The sequence below is a fragment of the Lytechinus variegatus genome, chromosome 1, assembly GCF_018143015.1.
Source record: "Lytechinus variegatus isolate NC3 chromosome 1, Lvar_3.0, whole genome shotgun sequence".
In the NCBI taxonomy this organism is placed as follows: domain Eukaryota; kingdom Metazoa; phylum Echinodermata; class Echinoidea; order Temnopleuroida; family Toxopneustidae; genus Lytechinus; species Lytechinus variegatus.
In genome coordinates, this window is record NC_054740.1 from 34,932,164 (window position 1) to 34,944,713 (window position 12,550).

The following is a 12,550-nucleotide window of genomic DNA, read 5'->3' on the forward strand; positions in this document are numbered from 1 at the left end:
TATTGGATTTTGCCAATTTGCGGAAAATGCTCAAGGTTACACGAGTGGCATCATCCAGATTCGTAATCAGCACCCTCGAATTGACAAGAAACCATCAAAATATATTGTATATATAAAAAAACAAGGTTATGCCTCTTCTATCCTGGACTATAACCCAGCTTCGTGACTAGTCCTGATAGACCATAAATGAAATTTATTGGAAGGTTTGGGTTCATGAAACGGGTATTATGGTTATGAACTTGATTATTGTATTGAAAAAGATCTGAAAACTAATGATGGGTAACAACCTCTTCTTGTACTTATACATAAATATTGTGAGTTCTTGCTTATTAATATCATAAGGACAGTTGCGGATGGTGCTAAGTAATGAGAATTCGTAGTTATTCTTAATCATTTCTTTTGCATTTTGAGTATTGAGTCCAATTCATATAAGGTTACATTGGTATTGCAATATTTTAAATAAGAGAAAATCATGGAATGGTATAAAGTTATCAGATTTTTATGAAGCAAACTACGCTTAAGTTTGTAAATTAAACCAGTATTCCTTAAAACATTATCATATGGTACTTAAATAAAACTCAAAATATTATCCAACTCAAAAACACCATTCTCATAAAATTCAGAACTTGAATAATATGATAGTTTACAAAATGAAAACCTTAGATTTCAAGATTATAAGTTTGTAAACTATCATACTTTTAATCAAACAGCATAGCTATGTTTTATTTTGTTCTTATTTTGTTCCCGTTTTGAATTACCTTCTAACCATAGTTTGTTGATTGGACCCTGTATTTATATATATAGTCACTTCTCCATGCTACTGTATTCAACCTGTTTTACTGTTATGTTTACAGCTCAGTTGAATATTATTTAGCCTTGTGTAAGTTGTTATGCCCAGCAACATTCGTTCACCTTTGTATTAAAAATGCTTTTATGCCAGCCATCATACCAGTGGTAGATCTGCAGCCTCAGTAGACCTAGTCTGCTATGCAGACTCGTTGAATCAGCTGAGGTACACACACTGCAGATGTGGGTCTACATAATTTTGTAGACTAATATCTTCCTGGGCTAAACTCACTTAGTCCAATTCTCACTTGGTCTAATGACCAATTGTTCTAATACCTAGTTGGGCCAATCGTTGCTTGGTCTAATTTCCATTTTGTCTATTTTTTTATTGTTACTTGGTCTAATAACATTAGGTCTAATACCAGTTCGTCTAATAGTCGGTTAGTCTAATACCAGTTGGTTCAATGACTATTTGGTGTAATTGCCAATTGGTCTAATGTACAGCTGGTCTTATGTGCAGTTGGTCTAATTTCCATTTCGGCTAATTTCCACTTGGTCTAATTTCTAGATAGTCTAACATTCATTTCGTCTACATGCCACTTGGTCTAATTTGTAAAGTTTGGTGTTTGTAAAGTTTTTCAAATCACACGCGCGCCCCGAGTTGGAGTGATGTAAGGTGTATTTCCACCCTCAAACTTTGAAAATTGGGGGATTTTCAAAAGCCTTTTGGGAAGAAATAAACTATTTGGGGATTAAACAAATTTGGGGGATATTTTGTCTACTTAAGGGGACTTTTGAATGTTTTGGTGAAAAACTATTTTTTTGGTAAAATAATGCTGATGAAACGATCGTAAAAAAGTTAGATTTTTATTTATCCACATGTATGTAGGCCTATACGATCTACTGTAGATAGTTAACGACTGGCTTATAACCTAATCAGGGTGCCCAACTTTTCAAGAATGCAAAAATCCCTGATTTTTCTCTGCCAAGTTTAAAAATTCCCTGATTATTATTTAAACCCATTCCCAGTTTCTCATGCTTTCTACGTCGTTGCAGTGAATTACTTGTATTAGTTTTTTTTTTTTTTTTTATAAATGTAGGCCTATTATCATCATTATTGATTATGTACCAGTAGGCCTACTTGTACTGTAGTAAAAGACACTACACTAAAAAAACCCCTATAAATTGTCATTCACTGAATGTTGTTTTAATATACAACAATATACTAGTGTCTGACCTTCTATCGTGCTTTCGAGGAATCAGAAACGTCAAATTTGTCTTGCACAATCTTTCAAGAGTTTGCTTTTTCTTCGTTAACCAACTTGTCTGATAAGGATATATAACTTGATCACAAAGACACAAATTCCCACAAAGTATCTTCTTCCTGTGAATAATGTCCTTCAAGACATTTTTGTTTTACTGATTGCGAACTACTAGTAATCCATACCAGAACAGAAGTTTATCATTCTACACGTATTTTCAATATATTTCTCTCGAAACTTCCAAGTTCGCCTAAACCATGCAGTTTGGCGTTGATTTATTAACTTCCGGGATTAACTTGAATATGCTTGCAAAATTTAATGTGAATCAAACCAGGATCAACTCCCCCCCCCCCTATAATATTTCTGACCCTCAGAGAACACCGAAATTAGATTCGCTATCCAGCCAGCGCGTATCATCAATCTAGGATCTGCATCGATTACCTCACCTCACCTACCGTACTATCACAGCTACGGGTCAATTAGACGGACACCGTCGCGTCATCGAGGTTATTTCAAATGAGTGCTTTTTACGAGAGACACAGAAGCAGAAAGAAAGGTGGACAGATACAGACAAGTCCTCAGTCTGAAAGGTATGCACAGATTCAATTTAATTCCTTTTTATTTAGCTCTATATTCAAAGAAGATTGATGACGTTTACTCATCATCGCTCAGATAATTGACTCCGTGTAGTCCCACATGCTATCTTTTCCTGTTAGTGTTTGCTTGCCTAACGTTGATATGACTCACACATTGTACGAGGTCGAGTTAGTGTTGTACAACTTGTAAGTTAGAGCAATTACGGGATCGGAGTTCGGTTCGGAAGTTTTGCTCCTAAAATCGAAATTGGTTCGGATATCGGATCGGAAGATATTCAAAAACAAAAGAATACATTAAAAATAAAATTTGGGCATAATCGTGATATAGTCCCCAAATCCAAAAGTGGGGATTATTAGATTCACACCTACCAGAACGCATGAAAATCACTTCCTTTCTCCAGAACACAGTCCCCAACTCTCGCACAACAATGTGGCAAAATGATAACACACACAAATGAAACACACAGTATATAAACACTAGGGTTCTCTCCCTATTATATACTCGTGATACAGTCCCCACTCAATGGGAAATCAAGTTCGATTTTCACGGCGGTGGGGACAGTTTAAACAGTATAGTATACTCGTGATCCAGTCCCCACGCTATGGGATACACAGTTTGCTTTGTACGCAGTGGGGACGGTTTCAACAGTATAGCTATACTCGTGATACCATCCCCACGCTATGGGATACACAGTTCGCTTTGTACGCATTGGGGATAGCTCCAACAGTATATATACTCGTGATACCGTCCCCCCACAACATCAAAGCGTGATCGTTCAACAAGAGGATGGGGACAGTTTCCCGATGCAACGTGACAAGGATAAAACACATTTGGGTATGGTTGCGGAAGTTGGGGGAGGGGGGGGGACTTCAGCCCCTTCCTTTTTCCAAACATAAACGTAAAAATATGACCATAAGATTGTGATTTACTGTGCATCTTCAGTTTCCAATGTAATGCACTTTACCCATGAATGTAATAATTTTTGATCGCCCACAAATGCCTTCATATCATATGAAGCACAAAAGTGCAAAGTCTTTTTCCAGACCCGGTTAATTAAACATTATAATACAAGTCCAAAGTCTTTTTTCCAGACCCGGTTGTTTTAAAAAATTGTGACATAAGTTCAGTCTTTTTTCAAGACCAGAGTAAAAAAGTAACAAAGGCCCACATGGAAATATAGCGTAGTCTTTCACCCAGACCCAGATCTTTGAAATAAAAATGAATACTACTACTAATAAATTAATAATAATAATAAAATATTTATGTCGAACAACATTGACATATAGTGTAGTCTTTCCTCCAGACCTAGTTAAAAAATCGTTAAAAACACGACAAGACATAAACCTCGCAATCTTATCAACATTGAATAGCACGGAAATATGGTGTAGTCTTTGCTCCAGACACAGTTATTTCAAAATAGGAAATCATGGGAAACAAGTTTTAAGATTAAAGTTATACTTAATTTGTATTTTTAAGAGAACTGGGTGTGGGGTTAAGACAACACTCTAAATCTAAGCATTTTAACTTTTGGGTTTAATTTTGAAGATTGGTCTTATAGCTTTGATGTTTTTTCCAATATTTGATTATCTTTTAAATAACCAGGTCTATAGACGAAAGACTAGGCATAATACATGTACTCCTGTTATTCCACAGGAATAAGGATGTGACAAAGTCTTATGTTTTTAAGATTGTTTAAATTGATTTTAAATAACCGGATCTGGAGGAAAGAGTATGTTTTAAAACTTGTGTTATTCCACAAGAATAAGAATATGATAGGGTCTCACGTTAGATTTTTTTTCATATTTTATGAAAATTGATTAGGTCTGGAATAAAGAAAATGCTCAAAACCTCTTTTAAAATAGGTTTTTAGGTTGAAGGATTGTTTGGTCTTAGATATTGAGTTTTTCTTATTCTTATTATTACTATCAGCGTTATTCTGGACAAAAATAACTGGGTCTGGCTGAAAGACTATGCTATAAATATGTCCATGTTAGCCAGCATTAATAAGATTATGGGGGGGGGGCTGTCTTTATAGTTATACTGTTATTGTTGTTGTTGTATTATTTATAATTTTGGAATATCGGGGTTTGGAGAAAAGACTAAACTCGATTTTTAATTTTTATTCCACTGGAATATCATTATGGTATCTTAGTTTGGACTTATATTATGATTTTTGAAACAACCGGGTCTGGAAAAAAGACTTTGGACTTGTATTATGTTTAATTAACCGGGTCTGGAAAAAGACTTTGCACTTTTGTGCTTCATATGATATGAAGGCATTTGTGGGCGATCAAAAATTATTACATTCATGGGTAAAGTGCATTACATTGGAAACTGAAGATGCACAGTAAATCACAATCTTATGGTCATATTTTTACGTTTATGTTTGGAAAAAGGAAGGGGCTGAAGTCCCCCCCCCCCTCCCCCAACTTCCGCAACCATACCCAAATGTGTTTTATCCTTGTCACGTTGCATCGGGAAACTGTCCCCATCCTCTTGTTGAACGATCACGCTTTGATGTTGTGGGGGGACGGTATCACGAGTATATATACTGTTGGAGCTATCCCCAATGCGTACAAAGCGAACTGTGTATCCCATAGCGTGGGGATGGTATCACGAGTATAGCTATACTGTTGAAACCGTCCCCACTGCGTACAAAGCGAACTGTGTATCCCATAGCGTGGGGACTGGATCACGAGTATACTATACTGTTTAAACTGTCCCCACCGCCGTGAAAATCGAACTTGATTTCCCATTGAGTGGGGACTGTATCACGAGTATATAATAGGGAGAGAACCCTAGTGTTTATATACTGTGTGTTTCATTTGTGTGTGTTATCATTTTGCCACATTGTTGTGCGAGAGTGCTTGGGGACTGTGTTCTGGAGAAAGGAAGTGATTTTCATGCGTTCTGGTAGGTGTGAATCTAATAATCCCCACTTTTGGATTTGGGGACTATATCACGATTATGCCAAAATTTGTATGTGGCCGGCATGTGGACAAATGCTGCAAGCTACGTAGCTACGCTGATGGCAGAATTTGTTTTGATCTCCGACAAAAGCGGAGGAAGAAGATAATGATTTGTTTTGATCTCTGACATAATCGGAGGAAGGAAAAGAAGATAATGATGTTCCAGCGCGCGACATTACCGCCGATCAACGATAGGCCTCCTCTCTACAACATCGTGGTGATGGCGGAGTCCGTCGTGAACTTTGAGAGGTCGCATTACTTACCGAAAAGGACGCACTACTATCTGAAGTTGTTTCCGATGATATTCACCTTCTCTACAACATCGTAGTGATGGCGGAGGTAATTGTAAACTTTTAAAGGTCGCTTGACCTCCCGAAAAAGACGCATTATTATCCAGAGTTATTTACCATGATATTCACCTTCTCTAGACTATAACATCGTAGTGATGGCGGAGGTAATCGTAAACTCTTAAAGGTCGCATGACCTCCCGAAAAGGACGCATTATTATCCAGAGTTGTTTACCATGATATTCACCTTCTCTACAACATCGTAGTGATGGCGGAGGTAATCGTAAACTTTTAAAGGTCGCTTGACCTCCCGAAAAAGACGCATTATTATCCAGAGTTATTTACCATGATATTCACCTTCTCTAGACTATAACATCGTAGTGATGGCGGAGGTAATCGTAAACTCTTAAAGGTCGCATGACCTCCCGAAAAAGACGCATTATTATCCAGAGTTGTTTACCATGATATTCACCTTCTCTACAACATCGTAGTGATGGCTGAGGTAATCGTAAACTCTTAAAGGTCGCTTGACCTCCCGAAAAAGACGCACTATTATAAAAAGTTGTTTACGATGATATTCACCTTCTCTACAACATCGTTGTGATTGCGGAGGTAATCCTAAACTCTTAGAGGACGCATAGTCAGTCGTAAATATTACTGCGCATGTCAGCGTGTTCAACTAAATCTTATTTGCCTCTGCTTAAGATCAAAGCATATCGTCTTCTTTTTGTTGTTTTTCTTCCTCCATTTTTGTCGGAGATTAAAACAAATTATCACCAATTGTCATCATCATCTTTTTGTTCTTCCCCGATTATATCGGAGATCAAAACAAATCATCTTCTCCTCCACCTCCCTTTCCGCTAATATCAGAGATAAAACAAATCATAATTTTCTTCTCCTTATCTTCTTTTCCTTCCACCGCTTTTGTCCGAGATCAAAACAAATCACCAGCGCATTTTGACGGCAAACATGTCGCCACATGTTTTTTTTTTGTCTTATGTTTTGGTTTTTCTGATCCGATTTTTCCCCACTTGTCAAAAATTGGAGTTCGGAAAAATGTAGAAAAAAGGGGAAAATCGGATCGGGAATTGGAATAAAAATCGGTTACAACATTAATACTAACCTCATACAATAGACAGAGCTAACAAGTCTCACGCGTTATGCGTGAGACTGAAGCATTTTGGACTCTTGTTCATCCCCTCAAATCTCTGTCTCACGCAACTATCACAGCCTATCCCCGTATACATTGTACACAATGTCTGTGATCTCACTCAGATTCACAGAAAAATCTCACGCATAGCTGGTCTTTGAACTTGGCATCTCTGAATAGACCGTGTTTGACCCTGGATTTCGAAGTAGTCGGCAAACATCGCTTCATTGCTGAAGTAATATTTGCCGAAACTCCTTCTCGCTACGCACCAGGGCTCTTGCCGGTAAGTAGCAATACCTAGCATGCCTAGCCAGGCGGCTTCAAGGGAATGAAAATCATTTACTAATGTAAGGTTACTCTCATAGTCATACGAAGCCAGGGATCCTATCTCATAGACCCACACAAAGGAAGCCAAAACTTGAAACTTTCGCCCCCGAGATTTCTACTTTCCTTCTAAAAGCTCTAGACCTAAATCATGTACATGGGATAAAACTTAATTTCCGACATTTCTACGCTCTCGTTGTTATTTTTGAAGAATTCATCAAAAAAAATGAGAAAAATATCATGAGTAGACGGAAGAGACTTGCCCGATGTTTACGCCGCCATCTTGTTTTCTACTGTTCTTCGCCAACGTTACAGACGCGTGTGTCGGGTAACGTGGGGGTGAAAGTTTCAAGTTTTGACTTGCTTTGTGTGGGTCTATGAGATCCCTGGCTTCGTATGAGAGTAACCTTACGTTAGTAAATGATTTTTACTCTCTAGAAGCCGCCTGGCTAGCAATACCGTACATTAAACAAATATGAAAATAATTTCAAAATAATAATCATTAAAAAAGAGCAAATTTCGCTTACCTCAGCCTCGTAAGTGACTTCGCTTGTCTCTTCTACGGAAATACAAGGAAGCCCGTTGGTGGCGCTAATAATTTCACAACCTTGATTCAGCTCCTCGGTAATTTTATAACTGTATCTAAATTCTTTGAATGCGCAATCCTTATGATTAATTTACTAATTATGGCACCAATAAATTAAATACCATCAAAAACATAATTAAAGATTATTATTGGTGATGATAACACTTATTTGCAATTAATTTAAAAAGATGACTAATAAAAAAATGAAAATAATATACGTGCCTGGAAAGAAACCAGCAGTACAAGCTTTAACGAACGTCAATAATACGTATACGGTATCCCAAAGTCTATACAATGAAAAGATTTGACACTTCACGGACTTCGCGTAATGTCTTGTGTGTAAAATAGTGTAGGTGCCTAGTCTTTCCCTTGTCGTGTCTTTGATATGAATATAAATTGTGCGCCCTCTTTAGGCGAAAATTGATATCCACGTTGATCAGTTTTCATCTCCGTAAAATCTTCACTAAAGATCAAGAAAATATACATGTTTTTCAAAAGAAACTTCAAGGAGAAGTCACGGAAGGATCTAAATGATTCGGTGTCATAGCAGAATGTGATATGTAAATAGGTAATGTTTTATGTGGGCAAAAGCCCAGAAAAGAAGTGTCGTGTGTATACGAGTGATATTCCTTCGCACGTGAGATGCTTTGAACCCATGGGTGCCCAAGGCCAAGCTTGGCAGACATCATCATCAGGCTTAGACCAAAAGTGTTATGTTAGTTGTTCCGCTGAACTCTGTTGGCTACAGTCACCAAATACAGAGACCAAAGTTCTAGCTCGGTCTGTACAGGGACTCATTGGCCATATATTTATGTAATGTGCCATTCACTCAGCGAGTGCCATATTTTTTTTTCAAAGTCAAGTCTATATATTATTCAATTGTTATAGGCCTATTTATAAGAAAGGGAATCACTCCTGAGACAATAATGTCAAACCTCGAAGCCGAACTGAACAATGCCCCAATGGAATCACTCATGCATGCAATTAGACAGCTGGCAGCCGTCTGTTTCGAGGAGTTTTTAATATTTTTTTTAAATTTCTCCTGCACAGCCACCATTGGGGACTTGCAATGCAAAGTCCCCCCATCGGGGCTCTTCAATTTTTGTCTTTAATGAATAAAAATTTTGAAAATTAACGTGACCAAAATGCAAATTAATATTCCCTCTTGGCTTTAATTGCCAAAAAACAGAGAAAAATAAAGTTAAAAGGAACAAAAACAGTGACTTAGCTCGGCTGTCTCGCAAATACTTCCCCGTTTTATCCGATCTTTAGTACATAAGAATATGGCCATTGAGTCCTCTGTACAGATCGCACTAGAACTTCGGTCTCTGTATTTGGTGAGTGAAGCCAACAGAGTTCAGCTGAACAACCAACATAACAGAGACCGAAGCTTTTGGTCTAGCATGCAATGCACACCTCAGAATTCAATAGGCATAACAATAGCTGTATGACCACTGCACGAAAATGTGTTTGTGACACTCCAGAGTCCAGTGGATTCACAGATAATGTAATCATGGCACGTGACGGTTAATTTCGGCTAAACCAGGGAAGTGGAAGTTGCGTGACTGACGAAGTAAGTCACTGTTTTTTCCCCTTTTAAGTTTATTTTTTCTTGTTTTGGTGCATTTCAGGCCAAAACAGAATAATAATTTTTATTTTGGTACAGTTCTTAAGATATATTTTTATGAAATTGACAAAAATCGATGAGGGGGATTTTGCATTGTTAACCCCCTAATGGTGGCTGCAGGAAAGCGAGCCGTCTGTGTACGAGGAGAAATAAAAAAAGATGTTAAAAAAAATCCTGGAAACAGATGGCTGCCAGTACGAGGAGAAATAAAGAAAAAATGTTTAAAAACTCCTGGAAACATCAGGCTTACTTCAGGGGCACTCATTCAATGAACAAGGTTATGATATGATCTGTTGTAGCAAAATAAGGATGGCAATGTTTGGCTTATTTTCTCTTTTTCTTTGGCACAAATGCTTGATTTTTGTCTCACCTGCGAAGCAGAGTGAGACTATAGGCGCCGCTTTTGCGACGGCGTCAACATCAAATCTTAACTTGAGGTTAAGTTTTTGAAATGATGTCATAACTTAGAAAGTATATGGACCTAGTTAATAAAACTTGGCCATTAGGTTAATCAAGTATTACTGAACATCCTATTAGAGTTTCATGTCACATGACCAAGGTCAAAGGTCATTTAGGGTCAATGAACTTAGACCATGTTGGAAGAATCAACATCGAAATCTTAACCTGAGGTTAAGTTTTTGAAATGTCATCATAACTTGGAACATATATGGACCTAGTTCATGAAAATTGGACATAAGGTTAATCAAGTATCACTGAACATCCTGCATGAGTTTCACGTCACATGACCAAGGTCAAAGGTCATTTAGGGTCAATGAACTTTGGCCGAATTGGGGATATCTGTTGAATTCCCATCATAACTTTGAAAGTTTATGGATCTGATTCATGAAACTTGGACATAATAGTAATCAAGCATCACTGAACATTTTATGCAAGTTTCAGGTCTCATGATTAAGGTCAAAGGTCATTTAGGGTCAATGAACTTTGGCTGAATCGGGGGTATCTGTTGAATTACCATCATAACTTTGAAAGTTTATTGGTCTAGTTCATTTAACTTGGACATTAGAGTAATCAAGTATCACTGAACATCCTGTGCGCGTTTCAGGTCACATGACCAAGGTCAAAGGTCAATGAACTTTGGCCGAATTGGGTGTATCTGTTGAATTACCATCATAACTTTGAAAGTTTATGGATCTGATTCATGAAACTTGTACATAAGAGTAATCAAGTATCACTGAACATCCTGTTCGAGTTTCAGGTCACATGATCAAGGTCAAAGGTCATGTAAGGTCAATGAACTTTGGCCATGTTGGGTTTTTTTGTTGAATAACCATCATATCTCTGTAAGTTTATTGGTCTTGTTCATAAAAAGTGGACATAAGAGTAACCATGTATCACTGAACATCTTGTGCGAGTTAGAGTAGTATTCAAAGTGAGCACTGCTGCTATATTGAACCGCGTGATGCAGGTGAGTCGGCCAGAGGCATTCCACTTGTTAATACTGACAGTTTCCATGACACCTATTCATCATACAACTTGGCTCTTAAGAAATTTGATTCTTTCAATTATTTTTTTTAATTTAAAACAGAGATTGAAAAATGAAAATTTTCTTGCCATATTACTTTCCACCAATAGAGGGCGTACACAAAAATATGCCCAAAATTCAATTTTTTTAGCACTCTGGTGAATACAAAAATTACTCCCAAGTTACTAATGAAAAATAAATTGCAACTGTAAGGAAATTAGTAATTTTGGTCACAAAAGTGATATTTTGATGATTTTTTATAGTGTGTGCTCTGTACAAAATTGGCATACCATAGTCCTACCTATAGATTCCCCACAGGCAGGATGGTTGCAGTGAGCTAGTGCTCAGGGCGGTATTCTGATAATTGTGTTTTCTTAGGTTTTAAATATCATGTCATTTCTCTGATTTAACATGCCCTTAGACCCCCAAATCGGTATTCTGAAAACTGTGTTATCTGCATGTTATCTCATTTCGTGATATCTTCGGCTCCTCCCACTCTGGTCTCTGCATCTAATTAATCCTATCAAATGCGCTGTTTAAGAAACCAATCGCAAAAAAAAAATTTTCAGGGAAAAGGGAGGTGCGCTCGATGACACAAAGCCTGCATTGTGACATTATTTTGTAAGCGCATACAGCTAAATAAATGTTAGTGCTAGAAACATATTTAAAGAGAGGTGATAGTGATAATTAAGAATGAATTATTTCAGACAGCATGGATACGAAATGATGACCGGAGACAGAGGCCTTGATTGATAAGGGAGCGGGCAGGGGATGACGGCCCCTAAAATATGGGGGGCAAGCATAATTTGTACAAGCCCCCAATAATTTTGAGAACTATAAATATTCAATGTAAATTTAGAAAAGCACTTTAAGAAAAATTAAACCTGACATAGAAATATCAAACATACAAATTTGTATTTTTTTCTTTATTGAAAATTGATGGGTAAAACGACCAGCCAGGAAATATATATTTTTGTTTCACTTTTGCCTGCCCCCCCCCCCATCCGAAGCATATAGATTGACTGGCGGGATAGATGAATTAAGGATAACCTAGAAGCATTGAGACTTAAAAAACTGTAATCATTGGAACTATATAACCATTGATAACAGGTAAAAATTTTGTGAATATTATAGAAGAGTTCCCCAATCGATAATTTCTGTTTGTGCTTTTTTAAAATGTTTTAAATTATCTTCCTCTCCTTTTTTCTTTTTTATATTACGGCAAAAAGTAACCACATAAATAACTCATGAGCATATATGATAATAATTTTAATTAATCCAAATTAAAGATGCATTTGAAGTGTATTTTCACATGAAATTCCAAGGAAATTGTTGTTTAATCATTGTTATTATAGATAAAGGTAGATGGAAAATAAAGCTGGAAAAATAAAAGAAACTTACAGTAATTTCTGCCAGACAATAAAGTAATATCTTTTGACGTTTGCGTCTGCTGGAAAAAGTGCACTACCACCACCATGA

At 37.1% G+C, this 12,550-nt stretch overlaps 1 protein-coding gene across 1 annotated transcript in view; it reads left to right on the forward strand.

Annotated features, from left to right (window-relative positions):
* The first annotated feature begins 2,486 nt into the window (after nucleotides 1–2,486).
* LOC121412481 (H(+)/Cl(-) exchange transporter 4-like) overlaps nucleotides 2,487–12,550 on the forward strand; it is a 30,832-nt gene continuing 20,768 nt past the window's right edge. Inside the window, exon 1 of the mRNA XM_041605298.1 lies at nucleotides 2,487–2,638. Coding sequence (XP_041461232.1) covers nucleotides 2,565–2,638 — 74 coding nt within the window. The 5' untranslated portion in view covers nucleotides 2,487–2,564. The remainder of the gene's footprint in view (nucleotides 2,639–12,550) is intronic.